The following is a 19,430-nucleotide window of genomic DNA, read 5'->3' as shown; positions in this document are numbered from 1 at the left end:
TTATGGAAAAAATGTATGTTTGTAGTCTGCCCTCTTACCTGGTCTTTGTCTGCAGGGAGCCGGCGTAGCTCAGATCTAGACACCTAGTTGCCTTGTCCTCCGGGATACAATATTAATGTTTATACAGTGTTCTTCATATATGTTTTTGTCATTCTGATTGTCCACTCAGTAAATTTGTTGTACTGACTGATTCTGTACACACGATATTTATATGTCTGCCCATCCTGGAATAGGGATCCCTCCTCTGTTGCTTTTCCTCAGGTTTCTTCCAGTTCGTTCCCTGTTAATGAGTTTTTCCTTATCCAGCTTGAGGGTCTAAGGACGGAGGTGTATGCTACACACAATTAAAAGCTCCTTAGGGCACATTTGTGATTTTGTGATACTGAGCTATACAAATAAAAGTTGACTTGACTTGACAGTAGATGAGCAAAAGTCAATCTAGACTAAATTTTACATAAAGTGAAAAAATAAAAAGGATCAAGGTCTTTAGGTTTGTGTGTTTTAAGACAGACTTATGCTGTGTACAACCCTGAGACAGTAAAGGTGCTGGAGTTTCAGGTTTCCAGCTGAAATTTGTGCATCAAGCGCCCCATCTAGTGGCAGTAACGGTGAAGTGCAACAATAAGGTTTTTGTTTTTTTGACAGTTCTAGCTTACTGTACTTCCCAGAAATAGAATTTACATACAAAATGTATGACAAGTGTATAAAATATGATGCACTCTTAAAGATTTTACAGCTAAACGTTAATAGTAATAATATTTGCTTTGGAAGATAGCAAACAGCTGTTTTTTTGCATTTGGTAGACAAAACAGTTAGAGCAATCAGCTGATTATCTGATAATGAAGAGTGTTTATTGTGGCCTAGTCATTACAGCTGTGTTTTATTGTCATTTATTATGTCTATATACACCAGTTTCCACTTATGGGTGCCCAGTATAGGAGTTTGCTGTTGACAAATGCATCTCAAAGCTGTATTATAGTGGTTTATTCTATAAACCATAAATACTAAAAGGGAAGGTGGTTAATACATTAACTGTTAGCCACCACTAACACCTATGGTGCTTCTTTGTGTTTCTCAGACACACAGACACACTCACAGAGGTGTTTATATGTTGTTTGTGGTATTGAGTAGTAGGGTGAGAGGCGGATGTGAGTGAGCCGCACCTGCAGCTGCTGTGCACGGTGAACGGTTTGACATGACAAGATTCAGGTCAGACACACACATCTTTTCTGCAGATGGCCTGCTACTGTCTGACTCTGACACACTGAGTGCAATTCACAGTATCAGCATTCAGACATATTAGGAATGTATGACTCTTAGAATAAATACAAAAAGCATATATGTGTTCATGAGTTGCTAAATACAATGCCATTATCAACATTACTAAATTCAACAAAAGCACAAACGTCCACGACATGTTAAAGGCACTGTGATGTGTTCATAGGGTGAAAATAACACCACGCATGGGACATGTGAAAATACATCTGGTTCAGTAAACATAAAATCACAGGCTGCATAGACAGGTCGAGTGAATCCATCATTTATATCCATGAAGCCAACAGGAATTCAATATAATTAGATTTTCTGTCATGTAAAACAAAAACTCCATCAAGATATAATAATGTTCATTGACTGGTGGTAAAATGTCAGTGCTGTTATGGATCATGCTCGAACCACTGTATAGCTATATATGAAAAAAGAATATGACATATTACAAAGGCAAGACATTAATGTTTAACCACAATTGAATTTTTCTGTACATATTTTAACTGGCCACCACTGATGCTGAGTGAAGACTCACAACTCAATATGCAGTAATTTGTATGGATAAAATGGTTAATAAACTGCAACTGCAAAGAATTCGTCCTCACTGAAATGCAGCAATGTCTTATTTTGTTATTTATAGTATAAACACATACTGTAAATAAAAAATGTACATATGAACACAAAAAGGAATATATGAATTAGCTCTTAAAGGGCCGTACCAGTGTTTTGAACATTTTATCAGAAACATATGTTAAATAACTGCTAAGTATTTTTAAAAGCTGCTGTTTTGGGATTGTGTGTTTCCAACTATCCAAACAGCCACTGGTCTCCTTTGACACTGAATGCATGATAAAACTGTGCAGTTTTCTGATTATAAAAAAAAAAACAATAATTTGGCTTTCACCAAAATAGAGCTGACATAGAATTTACTGGTAAAATGTTTTTCTTCATACACCCATGAACATTTCATCTGCTTTTCTGACCGTGCTTGGCCAAGCAAGGCAACAACATCCTCCCTACATTCAGCAGAGAGGCACAGGTTCCCTTTCTCTCCTCACAACTTTAATAAATCTCATATTACAGTTTGTTATGCAGGCTGGACCTTTATTTATTTATTTATTAGGTGTCACGTTATTTTATTGATTCCCGGTGTTTGCTGACAAATGATCAGTTTCAAATCTCTGCAAGTAGTTTTTTATGAGTGCTGAATAGAAATAAGTGGAGTTTACTGCAGAATATTTTCCAATAAAACATAGAAAAACATCCTTAAAGACTAATAACGAACAGGATGAGCATGTCACAAGACACAAAGTTTACAGTTGTTTTTGTGAAATTAGCTCCACAAGGTTTAAAATAAGCTTTGTTTGACTGTTTACACATGATAGAGGCACATAAGGCGATTAATTATTCTGAAACCCTTCATTTTGAATATGTCACCTTCATAAAATATGACCATTGTATGTGAAAAAGAGTGAGGATTTGTTTTTAAGATGTGAGACATCTCTGATATAGACTACTGTATGAATCAGGGCTTGTGCAGAATGACAAATCAGTGGTAAGCTATAAAAATAACAGTTGACACACAGTTGTGTGTATCAAGATGTTTAATAGTTGTGTGTGAATGTTTATGTCCACATGTGTGTCGAAACTACTTGATAATAGGTTCACAAATAAGGAAGGATATAAAAAATACAGGAAAGGTAGAGGAAGCTGTGTAAAGCTAAACTGAGCGAGATGAGATGAAACTGAAAACTGTCCAGGTTTTCTGCAAAATAAACTAGGTGATGAGTGTATACATAGCAGTGGACAAAATAAAATAAAATAAAATATTTCAGTGACTTGAGCACAGGTCTCCGGCAACATGTTCTGATGTTCAGATGATGACCAAATGTCACATACTGTGTTTCTCCTCTGAACTGTTCTACTGACCCAACATTCCACTAAAAATCAAAGATGAGAGAAAAGTTTGAAAAATGAAAATGGATGTGTGTACCACAGCTTTGTTGTTTCTTCTTTGTTCTTCCATTAATCATTTTAATCTACTAAATGAACAGCATTCTTCCAAAAGAGATTCCCTCACATGGTGTTTTGATGATGGTGGTGGAGACGTTGTCTAACCTGTTGCTCCAGCATCTCCCATAGCTGCTCAGCTGGGTTGAGACCTGGTGACTGTGAAAGCCACAGCATATGATTTGCATTATTTTCATACTCATCAAACCATTCAGTGACCCCTCATGCCCAGTGGATGGGGGCAGTGTCATCCTGGAAGAGACCGCTCCCATCAGGATAGACATGTTTCATCATAGGATAAAGGTGATCGCTCAGAACGTTGTATTTAATTTGACTCTAAGAGGACAAGTGGACTCAAACCATGTCAGCACATGTGTTCGTTATGTTTCTCTGCTTGTTTTATTCAGGTTTTTCCTTTAATCTGTCACCCCTCTGTATATTTTACATATTAAAGAATCAGACTACTACCAGTTTAACGTTCATATATAGCCTACTAATAATAATAGTACTGTTTGTCAGTCACAGGGATGTAGCCTACCTTTTGCTGACAGTACTTGTGTACTAAATACTTCTTCCACCACTGCACTGCTTATCTGTTTCTTGTCAAATGTCATCTCCAAATGCTGAACTGTTCCTTTAAATATCCAGCCTTACACAAAACACTGCAACAAGTGGGGTTTTATTTTGAAAACCTAACCGGAAGTGACTTTTCATATGCTCTGTGGCTGGTACATTGAAAAGAGGCGGTTCTCTCAACATCACAGCAGATAGAACTGCAGACAGCAGATACACGGAGCTCATCTTCCTTCTTTACTTAATGTTGTCCAGTTAACAAAGCAACAAAACGTTTTTCACCCAAAATTAGGACTTTTATGTTTTTATACAAATGCCGGGTTCACAGATATGCTGCTGTGCTCACACTTAGGTGTGAGAAGGGGCCAGCCTTAGAATAAACATCACACAAGTGTAACTTCACTCCAGAGAGGAGGAAAGGTAAGATGAAGAAACTCATTCACCAAATCTCCTTGTAAGAATGAATGATTTTAGTAATAGCAGCCTGCTGCTCTCTTTCTCTTTGTTTCTGTCTTATCTATTGTTTATATTCGTGTTTAAGATAAAACCAAATCTTTACTGTAATTTCTCACAATGTATTGTTTTCCATCTTCAGTTTAGCTGTGTTCTCATAGAAATAGCTGCCATATTTGTACCAACCAGCAACACATCTAACATGTTAATTTGACTTTTCCAGTGAATTATTACTGGTTTATCAAGGCTGCACTCCAGTATGGACACTGATGTACTCTAGTTATTCCCAAACGCAGTAAATGCAAATAAAATCACTTTGTTTAGATATCTCTTAGTAAAATGTTTTGCTATTTATATGTTCATTTACTAGAATCTATTGTTTGTCTCATTTGTTCCTCATTTGCATGTATTTATACTCCTCGCTTTGGGGAAGTGGGTCTAAAGGCTGGTGCTGACATGAGAGGGAGGGTTAACAGAGGTTACACATTCTGAAGCCATTCACAATTTCATTAGTTTAGAAGAAAATGTGTTCAGCTTGCGGGTGCACTAGCTGAGATCTTCAAGCATATGTGACCCTGAAAGGTCAGACATCAGAATATCTGGGGTTTGATTGCTGATGTCAGAGCTGTGAGCGACCCCTTGTCAGGACCTCCCCTTCTGCAAACATGCCATGCTTCTGTAGCCTGTGGTTTCAAGAAAACATCAAGTGTCAGCTGGTTAAAAAAGAGCACTGAGGGAAGAACTGACAAATGCTAAAAATGTTAGTTTCCCTCAGACTAAGGTGATTCATGTCAGTGCTTTGTTTTATTTGACCAACAGTCCACTCATGCAGTATGTCAAAAAATAAAATAAAATAAAATAAAATCACATCCTGACAGAGAGAATGTGTTGGCAATTTTGCTTGAAAAATAATAAAATGATTCATTGATTAGTTCGGCACAAGTAATAGTCGGGTATGATGACGGGATTTTGATAAAAATAATGATCGTTTATTTGTTTACTTATTTAGTTTCCAATCATTTCTTTCATGACTGTTAATGATTATCTGAACTACCATGTTGTTTATTTGTAGCAACAAGACTATTGTATTGTTAATATTTTATGTAAAGGTGTCTTATCATCCCATAAGGGTTCGGTTACAAAATGGTATAACTCTTTAATACCATTCAGTTTATTATTTATTCATTGATATAGTAACATTTTAAAATACATTGATTCTTTGTTAAATATATGACACACAAGATAGTATCAGCTGGTTAACAAGAGCAGTGGTAGAAGAAATATTTAGAACCATTACTTAAGTAAGTACCACAATGTAAAGATTCTCGGTTAAGTATAAGTCCTGCAGTCAAAATTCTACTTAAGTGAAAGTGCTACTTTTGTGCTATTCAAAAGTAAAAATATACATTATGCACAACCATGCATGTCAGAGAGTTAAATTATAGAGCCAGCAAGTTTTTTTTTTTAAGATTATCTGCACAAAATAAACATTTGTTTGCGCAAGCATTATCTTGTGCAGCAAAATATCCTGTTAGCGTTGATCTGTAGTACTTGCCGATCTCTCACACGTATATGCAGCTTGGCACACTCAAACATGAGCAAGTTTTTTCATAAGTGAGAACACTTATGTGGTTATGCAGGGCCTTTAATCATTTACAGCACAGTTTATTAGTTATTACATGTTTTGCATGTCAAATTAAGTAAGTAGTGTTAGAGGTTCTCAAGTAAGTATCTTAAAATTGTATAAAATGGCACGTTACTTGAGTAAATGTGTTTATTTTGCCCCATAGGGATAAGCTGACTGGAATTAGCCACTGTGGCATTCATTTTGACACAGTTGTGGAAAGTAACAAAGTACAATTACTAATTTACTTAAGTCCAGAATTTAGGCACTTGTACCTGTCTGAGTAGTTTCATTTCATGCTACTTTATATATCTACTTTTCTACATTTTAGAGGGAAGCATTGTGGTTATTACTCCAAAAACATTTACCTGACAACTGTAGCTCCTTTTCAGATTACAATTTTACATACTAAAATATAGAATAAACTTTTAAAATGCAAAGATGCCTTCATAAATATTAACCTTTTCTGTCTTGTGACAGTGTAAATAACTAATGCTGAAACAAGCCATCTTTATTGACACAGCTATAATCAGCAGCTGTCTTGATAATCATTGAATTGTTTCAGTCATTTCTCTTTTACTTTCTTTCATGACAGCTTCTCATTATGTGCGGATTTACTGCCTTTGCAGTGAGTTGAATATCTTTAGGTTTTGGTCTCTTGGACTATTGGGCCTCTCAGATGTCTGTGAGTTGTTAGCACTCCCCTTTAAACTTCTCACATGGTTTTATTAAAATAAACAGTTTGAGGCCCATAGACAGACAGTTATCAATATTTCACATATCATGCACAGCACTTCACATTTATCTGGTTGCCCTGTCATCAGAGCATACTCCTCTACATTTATTTTACTGCTTTTTTATTAAGCTTTACATAAAAACATACAAAAACACACCACAAAATCTTTTTTCAACTTCCTCTTCCAATACTCATGTCATAAAGCTTCAAATTTATTTTATGGCCCTGGGAACCAGAGTACTAAATACGCTAACTCTCTATAAAGTTGTTAAAGCTACTGTAGCTCCACCTACATTGGTAAAATGCTGCTTATACATTGACGCATGAGCATAAATCTAATAATGTCATATGTGACAATATACACATCACAAGGGACATTTCTAGTGCTAAATGAATACTTTTACTTAGGTCTTGCCTCTGTGCAGACACTCCAGCAGGTTGTTCTCGGTAACTGCATCAGTGTGACTCCTGAAGCATCAGTATTCCGAAGAGGGATCTGCCCGTTCTACACCGTTGCTTGTCTGATTTGTACTGTATGTCAGCTCATATGCTATGCATGCTCTTTAAATGACATCTATGTGATTATCTATTGCACTTGTTGCACCTGTAAAAACTACCTGTAATAGTTGTCTACAGTGGTGGAAAGTACACTCACCACTGACTTTATTAAGTACGGTATGCCTTGATAGTATCGGGTTGGTGTAAAGGGACAGACATGGTCAGCAACAGTTCTCAGGTAGGCTGTGGCATTTAAACGATGCTCAGCCAGTAAGAGGAGGCCTGAAGTGTGCCAAAAAATATCCCCCACACCATTACACCACTGCCACCATCAGCCTGATATGAGGCAGGGTGGATCCATGCTTTCATGTTGTTTATGCCAAATTCTGCCATCCAAATGCCACAGCATAAATGGGGACTCATCAGACCAGGCAACATTCTTCCAGTCTTCTATTGTCTAATTTTGGTGAGCCCTTGTGAATTGTAGCCTCGGTTTCCTGTTCTTAGCTGACAGGAATAGCACCTAGTGTGGTCTCCTGCCGCTGTAGCACATCTGCTTCATGGTTCAACATGTTGTGTGTTCAGAGATGCTCCTCTGCATGTCTCGGTTGTAACGAGTGGTTATTTGAGTTACTGTTGCCTTTCTATCAGCTCGAACCAGTCTGGCTGTTTTCCTCAGACCTCTGGCATCAACCAGAGAACTGCTGCTCACTGGGTATTTTCTCTTTTTCAGACTCTCTGTAAACCCTACAGACAGATATGCATGAAAATCCCAGTAGAACAGCAGTTTCTGAAATACTCAGACCAGCCCATCTGGCACCAACCAACATGCCATGTTCAAAGTCACTTAAATCACCTTTCTTCCCTATTCTGATGCTCGGTTTGAACTTCAGCAGATCATGTTGACCATGTCTCAATGCCTAAATGCATTGAGTTGCTGCCATGTGATTGGCTGATTAGAAACTTGCGTTGATAAGCAGTTGAGAAGGTGTACCTTAAGTGGACAGTGAGTGTTAGTAGGTACAGCACAGCTGGACATAAACATATAAAATTTTGAGGTACTTGATTATTTACAATTTATGGCCTGTTACTGTATACAGTATTTCTACTCTACTATATTTAAGAAGGAATTATTATAGTTTTTGCTTCGCAAAAGAATTCAGATTTGACATTTAAAACATACTGTACATCAACATGATGCACTAATTGTGTATAAAATAGTTAAAAATCGCTTCACTTTGACCATCAACCATACTGCTTACACAATGCTGCTTTACTATTATCCATTTTGTGATATAACACATCACAGTATAAACTCTCATATAACCCACTTTTCTATGTTACCTCCAGGATGACTTTTGTTTGAAATGGAGGATTTTTATATTGTAGTATTGCTGCTTTACATGAGTAAACAATCTTAATACTTTTTTCACCACTGGTGAATTCTAGCATGTTTCAAAGATGGAGAGCAACAGTCTGATTATTCAAGAAAAAGGAATCAAATACACAGGTTTAGCTGCTTCTCTTCTCTTCTGCTTGCTAGTCTGCGCAGAGTTTAGTTGCTGGTGCAAAGTGAGAAATTCCCTATAGTCGTGATAGTGAAACTTAATGTAATGCTGCAAGCAGCAGTTCTTACAAACAAAACTATTAATTTCAGTATCAGCACTGAGAAACTGTTGCATACTGACGTGAACATCCTGTATATCCCCTCACAGTCACCAAAAAAATACCTTCTCAAAAGCACACTGAGCAATGTCCTTATATCCCCAGTCTACAGTAGCCTATACAGCACATTAATCAGCAATAATTTTGATAATAATTGATTGTTTCAGGGGCTATTTTTAAGGAAAAATGCCTCAAATGTAGTCGTTCCAGCTTTTCAAATGTGCATGTTTAGTGGTTTATGTCACCTATAATAGTAAAGTAAATATCTTTGTGTTTTGGACTGAACAAGTGAAAACGAATTGAGAAAATAATCAAAATATCAATCAATACTGTCATTGGCGGTATGTAGTGTGTCCATTCTGTTTGTAAAATAAACAATTACAAGTCAAGCACAGCAAGGTTGAGTCTTTTAACTAGGCTACAGCTCAGGAAAACCACTCGTGTTGTGCTGGTGAAATGCTGACCAGTTCGCTTGTCAGTGCTTTGTGGTTTTACTTTTCACTGCCACAAATATCAGCAAGAAAAAATGCACCAAGCTGAGCAAGGTGTTTCATTTTCACATATAAGTTTTTGTTGATTTTTATGGTTACCATCAGTGAGAAAGAAGATGAAGCTTTATTTTATTGTAACACATACAACGAAATTTTGTTTAGAGCTGAGGGCCCTGGGCTGCTGCGTGCATATGCACCACCATCATGGGCAACTTGGGGGGGGGGTTCAGTGTCTTGCCCAAGGACACTTCGACATGTGGACTGCCAGAACCAAGATTCAAACTCTAAACCTTCTGGTTGGGAGACGACTGCTCTACCCACTGCACCACTGTCACCCCCCGAAAATATTTAGGGTTACAGGAAAAGACACATACAGCAATTGGGATTTTTAATAAAAGGTCCAAATATATAAAAATAAACAATACCCAAAGAAGTGAGAGACAGCGATGAAAAGAAAACCTTCCTCACATTTACAGGTTTTTAATTGAAATTCACACATGCCTATAGAGTACAAAAACAGATCCATTCTATTGGTATTGTTATAGTTTGTAGAGCTCTGTCTCATAATGAACAGGCATTAAAGGGACTGCTACACCACAGTGACTCTTAGTACTTAGTTACCCAAATGGTTTCATGTGGTGAGCTCATTATCCAGCAACTGAATAATTATTTCCATAAATGCACAATGGCTCCAATTGTTATTATCATGGTTGGGAGACGACTGCTCCTTGACTTAAGCAGAAGAGGTATGACTTAGATATTAAAGATCAGATTAAAAAAAAAAAACATAAGACATGCAAGAACTGCTTGGTGTACTAAAATGTCTTTGATTTCCCCTTTATTTATTTCCCCATTTGTTCACACAGTCAGCAGCTGAGAGTGAAGTGAGAATTCGGGAGTTTCTTGCAGCTCTAAGTGCACAGAGAACTGAGTCACTTCATTTTTAAACCATAACCCCCTTAAACTATTTATATCAACTCTTTGTTAATTTTAGCTATCAGTTTTAGTAGCCAAACAGCGTTAATACAACTTCTGCATTCATCATGTGATGCATGCTGGTCCAAAAAGCATTTTCCTCATGGAGAATCATTGAAAATAGAGTGGCTTTAAAATGGTGAATACATTTTTCTGAGCATCACAAATCTAGTGGAACGTCTAGTTCAGCCATAAGATATTTTTCTCATTCCAACTGGAAGTCAGCTGGCTTGATGGGCTGGAGTTTTTGCTCAGTGGAAGTGTACGTCCTATGGGCCCAAAAACACAGAAGCTTCTTTTTATTTTTTACTTTTGCAGTGTGGGCCGCAGAGCCACTATCAGAGGAATGAATAGGTGTCATTTTGTAATCTAGTGTCCAGTTCTCGTTATCCATGATTTCAATCTTTTATCTGTTACTTTTATATACAGGAAACTAATTTATCTGTTAATTTTAGCTAACTGTTTCAACTATGGACATATCAAGGAGATCCTGAACTTAAAAATGGTGCCCAGTCACTTGAAGGCAAATTGCTTGCCTGGCGAGTGAGCCAAAAAGATTTTCTAGGTTCCAGGTTTGCCACTGCATTGTGTGGCCCACATTAATGCTTCCCCAACTCTCCTGCTCGGGCCATAGACTTTACAGTGGGATGATGTCATGACAGTAAAACAAACGTGTCTAGGCTCTGGGGAAGTTTTGCAAATGTAAAACCTCCATGGATTAAAAATTCATAATATAAAGAGTAATCATTTTCATTTGAATGGAACTGAGCTACAACACAATCCTCACACTTACTCCCCTAGCAAATGAAAAAGTGGCCCTGATTTGTAATAAGTGGTTTAATTTACAGGTGAATAAATGTTATTGCCGCATAGTGAATTTGAGTTTTGTCAAAGACACTTGTCTTCTACTCTAAAAATGATTAAATTGGGTCATTATAGGAATATAAGTTGGATGTATATACTGTAGATAAAGGGTCACATGGGGAAAGAGCAACACTACTGTATCTCCTCCCCAGGCACTTCAGATAAAGGTTTTATTCTTACAAAGTGATCTACAGCTCCGTGAGTGAAATTAAGGGAGAGTCGGTTCTTTCATTCACCACATCCTCCACTCTGTAACCACAAATTTTAGGTTTTATTCATGTCTGTGGGAAAATAACGAAAAGCATTGCCTAAAATACAGTAACTGCTGTCATAAGAGTCGACGCCTGATTATAGTTTTACATCGACATTTTGTCTGCATTTTAAAAGTCTGATAATTGGAGAATAGCATTCAAACTATATATCTATAAGTAAACAGCAGCAAAACACGGAAGTAGTTTCTGCCTGTCTTCCCAATTTATAAATAGATTACAAATACAGTTTTCCAGTTCCTTTACTATCCACCTGTCCTTCATTCATGTTGAGAGCTTGCTATTCAGTACCTGCATCCCATGTGAACACATACTGGGTAATCACTGTATGAGGAGCTGAAGTATTAATGGTTGAGTGATAACACATATTGATGTTTGTGTCTTATTTAGTTCCCTTTAATTGTGTCTCCTATAAACAAAACAAGTTCTGGAAAAAAAAAGATTTTATAAGAAATATTTTAAATCACGTTTGCCAGTCTTTGATTGCTGTGCAAACTTATTTCATTTATTATTATTCAGACTTAAATTAGCTAGTGAGCTCCTTGATGTGTTTTATTGTTTTAATATGTTTTACCTGATGTTTACCATTTTTGTTCATATTCATAATGTAAATATGTATAATTTTGTTTTTGATGTGCCATTCTGTCTGTGTTTCACAGTATTTGTTCTGCAGCTAATGATTGTCTTCATTGCTAAATGTAAAAACTATTGGTCCTTAAAATGTTAGAGTGTTCCAAGATCCCAAAGTGACATTTTATTTTGTCTAGAGCAGCAGTGACTACTTTATTAATTGATTAGTCAATCAAACTAAATACACTCACCGTCTACTTTATTAGGTACAACTGTACAATTGTACACACTTCAATGCAGCACTTCCACCTTAACATCTGTGTTTATGAAGCTCTAAATGTTTCAGTTTTTGGTGAAATTGTTGTAAATGTAAATTAATTATATGTTTATTATTGAGGTCATAGTTAAAGATGGTGTTGTACTGGACTACATTATATTCTGCACAGTTTTTATTTGTTTGATTGATCAAGCCTGAGGATTTGGGAGATCAGATCTTGCTTTACTGATCATAACATAATTTCTTAATATTTCAGTGTTCCTTAAATTGACTGTTTTGATTGTTTATGGTGAGAAAAAAAGCAACAAATAGCATTTTACCCATAACCTTACACGTATACTTATTTCAGTCTTGAAAATATTAAATTTCGACCACAGCTGGTTAATACCACTCTAAAAAAGATGCCGCTATCTCATCAGAATGCAAACACGTCATCGAAAGAAGTGTCTCTGCTCTCATAGATCATATGTTTTTGTCTGCATATGCTTTGAAGCAATAAAACTGCGTATGTTGTTTAAAATGGAAACATTTTTTGCTTTAACATACATTTTAACATTGTGCTGAAGTTTTAATAAAATCCTATTTTTCTCTCTCCTTGTATAGAAACACATGCTGTGGACCCTCTGATCACTCCACTCGTTTTTTTTTCTTTCTTCGTTTTGCTCATATTTCTGGCACTTCAGCTAGTCACGATGGAAGCCAAAGGAAAATATGAATTTACTGCAAAAGATCCAGATGAGCTCAGCTTCAAAAAAGGAGATATACTTAAGGTCAGTGTATCCCAATCAAATGGCGATTTTCTTAATGTTGTTTCAAAGTATTTTAAAACCTCTGCGCCACAACTTGTCTTTTTTTTCTCTTTCTGATTAGATTTTAGACTTTCAAGATGATTGGTGTAAGGCAGAGATGAATGGACAGGAAGGATTTATACCACAAAATTATGTTGAAGTGCAGATTCCAAGGTAAAAGACACTTGTACTCATTAACAAACACTGGACCCAGATGTTGACTTCATACCTTAGTTGGAATGATGTCCAGACAAATTTCTACTTAACCCTGACAAACTCATCACTGAAGGCAGAAATAGCCCTGATTTTATTTGTGTAAAAAACATTTTAAGAACCTGTACCATTTTTCAAAAAAGTTCATACAAAACACAATAGAATAATTGTGAAAATAAAATAAAATGCTTTCCTGTGTTTGTGCCTCTGTCAATTGGGTTCAGTCTCACTTAAACTAATTCAGATTTCCTGATAATATGAGATCAGAACCAGGACTGACATCTAGAATAAGAATTTTTGGCCCTAAAACCTGTTTATTAAAAAGAAATTACAGTAGGTTTTGTGTTTCGACCAGTATGTGTGGTTCACATTAGACGAGCAGGAGCCTCTCTGTTTGTGTTTCCAGATGGTATCAGGCGAATTCCAGTCGCGGTGCTGCTGAGGAACTCCTGAGACACAAAGGTGTGGGAGAGTTTGTGATTCGAGGGTCCCAGAGCTCTCCAGGAGATTTCTCCATCTCTGTCAAGTGAGGAAAAACAACAGCTTATTAAGCACACACATAATTTGGATCATAGTGTTTACAAGTTCACCAGGTCAAACTTAAACCCCCATATTGAAACATAAGAAGACTAATACAGCATAAGAGACTGTATTGTGCTTAGAGCTAAATGCTAACCTTTCCATGCTAATATACTGATGTTTAGCTGGTCTAACTGTTTACCATGCTGTGACATGAAAGGGACCGATTCATGCAGCAGACCCACCAGTCCACAGGCCAGTGCTGCCATTCCCAGAATCATGCCATCAGCGTGACTAAAAAGGATCTGCATCATTACTGCTCATTTTTATAATCTCTATCAAAAACATGTAACACATAGTTTGTACCAGCAATAAAGTGGATCTAATTTCATTAATGTACCCTACCAGTATCAGTTGGATTACTTGACAAGATCAGCAGTAGAAACATGATGGTGTCTCATGCTGGCCAGTTTCATGTGTCACTAAACAGGGAAAAGGGAGAGGCTTCCTGCACACTGACATTTGAAAGCTTCCATGATACAAAAGTAGCACAGGTTAGCTTTTCTTGACAATCAGCCCATGCAATCATTCAAAAGCCATTCAGAATACTCAGAAATCAGGTTTCTGTGAGAGAGCAAACTTCCCTTTTCTGCTAACTGATCAGGCAGAAAGAAGTATTTAGAAGAGTAGTTCATGTTAATATGTAACTAGCCAGTGTGCTACCAGTTAACCATGTGATGACTTTGTGTAAACCAGCTGCGCTCACACCAGGACAGTGAGAGTTAATATAAACCCTATTCGACAAACACAAAATCAGTCAGGATTGTTGGTATTGAGATGATCAGCTCACAGTGACAGAACTGCTTCCAGAAACATTTGTCTAAATTATATAAAAGTTAACTTGTTGATTAAGTGGTTTTTAGAAGACAAAGGTGTGGTTGAAATCTGTAAAAGTGTTGCTATATTTAGTAGTTGGATTTAATGAGAACTGAGAAATTAATATTTCTCCTTTATGCTTATCACTATAAATAAAAAAGTGAACTGACACATGGTTTGACTGTGTTAGCTTCCCCTATGTGCTGCAAACTCTGCAATACGTCACATAATGCATTTACAACCAGGAGACAGCTGCAGAAGCGGTGGTGGAGTTAACAAAGGCAGAGGAAGAATGTAACAGTATTTCAGAGGTTGTGGCAACATTGAGGTTAAGTTAGTATCTGCAGTCATTCAGACCAGGGAGAAGGTTAAGATGTACATTTCACTGTGTAGAGCGCCTTTCTTAAACCCTCTTCTTTGCTCTTTGCCACTGTTGCTCAAGCAGGAGAAGATTTATTAATAGACCTTATTCACAGAAGACAGTAGGAAAATCACATGTTACAATTAAATGACTAAAATAAAAGTTTGTTTTGGGTCTTTGGCAAACAGGCAGGGCTTTTCTGTGATAGCTGTTGTTTCCTTTCTTAACGATTTCTTAAATTCCATACAGTATGCAAGTATGAAGTGGTTTCAGTTGAAATACTTCTGTCAAATACTTCTACTAAAGTAAAACACATTCAGCCTCAGATTCAAAATTACAAGTTGGAGAAATTGAGAATTTCTGACAGCGATGATAAGAAATACAGACATGTCAACAACCTGTGGCAGAATGGTTTTTATCAAAATCAAATACAGTTGATAAGATGTGTACTTTGTATCTGGTTTCACTTGGTAACCAGCTGCTGCAAATACATAAGAGAAGAAGCCAATTTAAGCAGTTGGTCTGGTGGTGACACACTAAGACTTTCATGATACCTAAGCATGATAAGCATGATGCTTATCAGTGCTCACAGGTCCATGTGCAGATGTAATACAGACTGTATGTAGGATAAAATAGGGACATACAGTAGTTTTCTACTGCATGCATTATGTCCAAACATCATAGAATCTCTGTAGGTGCTGAGGACCCCACTATGACAACCAGGATGGGGGAATTTTACTTTCCACTAAACTTTGATGATGTAGTTTAGTTCGCTGACCAGCAGAGGACAATCCAGTCGAGGAAACAGTCCAGGAATCCAGGAATGAAGGAAACATGGATTCATTAGTTGTTCAGCTAATATAATACTCTTCTCTTTCAATGCATGCTGTGAACCCCTGAAGTTAGAAGGGCTGTGGTGAGGCAGGTGTAGACCTTCGGATCCAAGCACACTGAGTTTTAATGCTCATTTTAACAGCTGTCTATAAACACTCGCTGAGACAGTTCTCACTTTCACCATCGCATCTGAATCAAATCAAATCTGAATCCTTTCTAACCCCTTATTAAACCCTTTAAGTGGTTTGTTTGGTGGGAATAAAGATGCCTGTTAGTTAAAAATTATTTCATTTCACTCAGCAAAGTAGTAACTAAACAAAGTTTTGTGTAAAAAAATATAACTAGATATTTAAGAATCTAGCCTCTTAATTACGTTATTTGTACAGTTGGCAATTTTATTTGTGACAGTTATTTAAAGCAAATTTTTAATACTCTGTGTATGTTTCTACTACTTGTGTGTTTTTATCCTATGTGTGAAATGCTTTTCTAAATCAGAGGCTTTATCTTTCCTCAGACATGAGAGTGATGTTCAGCACTTCAAAGTGATGAGGGACAACAAAGGCCAGTACTTCCTGTGGTCTGAGAGGTTCACCTCCCTAAACAAGCTGGTGGAGTTCTACAAGACCACCTCCATCTCTAAGACCAGGGAGATCTACCTCTACGATGGCAGCTCAGGCAGCAGGAGCCCCTCGGTGGTCCAGTCGGTAAGATGGTTTCCTGTTGTCTGTAGCTTTGGTGCACTGTTCATCTAAAAGAACAGTAAACCTATTTGAACTACATGTATTAAAAAGTTAAAAGGTCAAATTACAGTAACCTACTTAGGCAGGTTGTATATCAAAAATGTTCTGTATGTGGGTTTTTTGTGGTTTGTTAATGTATTTACAGAATTTAAAAAAATGATACTGTGAGGAAGTGCCAGGTGTTCTTTCAGTTCATTGAGTTATTGGACTGCAAAATGTCAGAATGAAGCTAAAATTGTCTGTTAAACTTTCCCAGCATCCAAAACCCAAACATTTTCAGTTTACTATCAGAGAAGACAAAGAAAGCTAGTAAACAGGATCATTTAAGAAGTTGAAGCTGTTTAAGGTTTTGAATATGTTTTCATGGGTTCATACCACATGGCGTAGCCATCTTTGTACATATCAGATGAAAAACATTTGATACTTATATAAGATCACAGCCAACTCTACTGTAGTTCCTGATGTACCTGTTCTGATGTTGCAGAGCACTCTTATCTACTTCCTGTCTGTTTCCTTTCTTCAGGTGAAGAGGGGAAGTTTGCCCGAGCAGCCAAACACAGCTGCAAGCATTGCTGCTACACCGCGCAGAGCTTCAGACCAGCCTCACAGCCTGCTGGTACACACTCTAGTTATAATACCACTGCTTCCCAGTATTTATTAGTCTGATGTTCCCCCTCTGCCCCCTCATAAACACCACCCATCGTTTTCCTAATGTGATTTTAAATTGATTGGTATTTAATATTATCAGTTATGCAAAAAAGTGCATATTGCTACAGTATTTTTTCATATGCAGTTGAGCTGTCAACTCTTTGGTTTGCATTTTACAACTTGAAGTAGCAGCTGAATATTTTAATGATTTTTTTTAGCACATATATTTGTTTCATTGTTTATTTGCTACCTTGAGGAATCAATACATTTTCCATTAATTTTAGTTAAATTTAAACTGTTTAACTATTTATTAGGTGTTGCTTATTTCTTACTTTTAGCCATTTAAACTTTTTATCCATTATTTTTGCTGAATATTTAAATGTTTTTAAATTACTTTTAGCTAACAATTTAATTTGTTTACTCATACTTTTAACCTTTTCGTCCATGCATTTTTAGCTATTTTTAAACTACTTTTTACATATTTTCAATTACAAAATGCATTGTACAGACATTACAATTGCCCCTATCCTCAATTCTTTTGGTGAGATACTCCATCCCTGGCAAGTCCTAGGCTACTGGTTGGATTCACTACCATTATAGCTTATCACAGACAAATATACATATTTGTCTGTGAGTTTGAATTCACATTCAGTAAAATCAATAAGGTAGTGGACTGTTTACCCTTATTTTCCAGGCAAAGCGAGTGGGCCTGGAGGAGAGAGCTCACACCATCGGTCACACAGGAAGACGCAGCCCCATCAGCTCTGCTTGTCCTCCCCATCGCTCAGCTGAAACCATGCCTCTGCCTCAGGTCTGTCTGTTATACTTTAATCGCTAAACTAAGATGCTGAACATGGCATAGTACATACCTGCTAAGCTTCAACACGTTAGTACTGTCATTGTGAACATGGTAGCATGTTGTACACGATGGTAGCTGCCTGGTAATGTCCTTGTTGTGTGTACTTGAGGAATTTAACCCTCAAGAGTGAAACAAAGGTAATCTGTGGTAGAAAATCTCTTTCACTAGCAAAATAAAAACCTTCAAATGATAAAGTTTGATAAAGGTATTTGTACTTATTAATCTACTACTACTACCACTGACCAGTGTTTGCTGTACCACCACTGTCCCACAGAGGTCATCCATTGTGCAGGTGAAGGCGCTGTATGACTTTGTCGCCGAGGAAGACGACGAGCTCGGCTTCTCTGCCGGAGACATCATCGAAGTGCTGGATCGCTCAGACACTTCGTGGTGGACAGGGAAACTACGGGGGAAAAGCGGGTTGTTTCCTGCCAACTACACAATCCAGCTGTGAGAAAACACCCCAGGCGATGCATTTACTATGCATACACACATTCGCAGACTTGCTCTGCAAGTGCAGCAGCCCCCAAAAATGAACACTTGTGGGCTGACAGTGACTCATCAAGTCTCTGCACCACATGTCAGCACTTCATCAACACACCGGTGCCCAAAGGACTGTGAGTCACTCAGCGTTTGCAGTTTATTGAACATTTTCTGTCTCAGTTATTCACAAAGGAGCAGAGACCTGTTTAACTGGCATATGAGAACTGCTGCAGATGGCACTGAGGTATGTTTTACCATTTGTATGATGGTATTTATTTTCAAGATGCCCTTTGCTGCCAGTACATCACCTGCAATCTGTTTGTGCTCCACGCTGTAAGTGTAGTCATATTTTATATCACACAAAAGTTCTGTATGAAAAATCATTTGATTTCTCAAGTCTCAATGCTTCATGTAGATGTGTGACGTCCTCGCTTCCTCACTGGTTTGGAAATAAAATTATTTTTATCACCAATTTCATGGATACAGTAAATCCAGTGCTAACTCTGAATGACAAGGGTTTTTTGGGGGGGAATTTCATAGACAGAAATAGCTACAGGATGTCTAGAGGGAATTACTGCTTTTATCCTCTCTCATGGCATTTTTGTTTCCTATATATTTTTGTTTCCTAAGCTATAGTATGTAACCTGAAATGTAGTAATAAGAGCTTTCCATAGGTCTTTTTGCAAGTACAAGCACAACTAAGCATGAGATTGACCAGCTGCACCATGGCAGCTAAAATAAGACTAGAAGGAAGCAGAGTAGGCTTTCAAAATAAAAGTTGCACTACTTCGGGGGGAATATACAGTAACACCACACAACACCGCCAATTACTATGACA

General features: G+C 37.3%; 1 protein-coding gene across 1 annotated transcript; it reads left to right on the top strand.

The window, feature by feature from the left end:
* The first annotated feature begins 4,059 nt into the window (after nucleotides 1-4,059).
* Nucleotides 4,060-18,580, top strand: grap2a (GRB2 related adaptor protein 2a). The gene is made up of 8 exons (XM_020604841.1): nucleotides 4,060-4,269; nucleotides 12,875-13,041; nucleotides 13,142-13,233; nucleotides 13,679-13,798; nucleotides 16,377-16,566; nucleotides 17,126-17,218; nucleotides 17,945-18,061; nucleotides 18,384-18,580. The coding sequence occupies exons 2-8, from the start codon at nucleotides 12,964-12,966 to the stop codon at nucleotides 18,561-18,563; spliced, it is 870 nt and encodes a 289-aa protein (XP_020460497.1). The 5' UTR covers nucleotides 4,060-4,269; nucleotides 12,875-12,963; the 3' UTR covers nucleotides 18,564-18,580.
* Nucleotides 18,581-19,430: the final 850 nt, after the last annotated feature.

The sequence above is a fragment of the Monopterus albus genome, unplaced genomic scaffold (assembly GCF_001952655.1).
Source record: "Monopterus albus unplaced genomic scaffold, M_albus_1.0 scaffold68.1, whole genome shotgun sequence".
NCBI classification, from domain to species: domain Eukaryota; kingdom Metazoa; phylum Chordata; class Actinopteri; order Synbranchiformes; family Synbranchidae; genus Monopterus; species Monopterus albus.
This window is presented reverse-complemented; position numbering and strand designations above follow the sequence as displayed.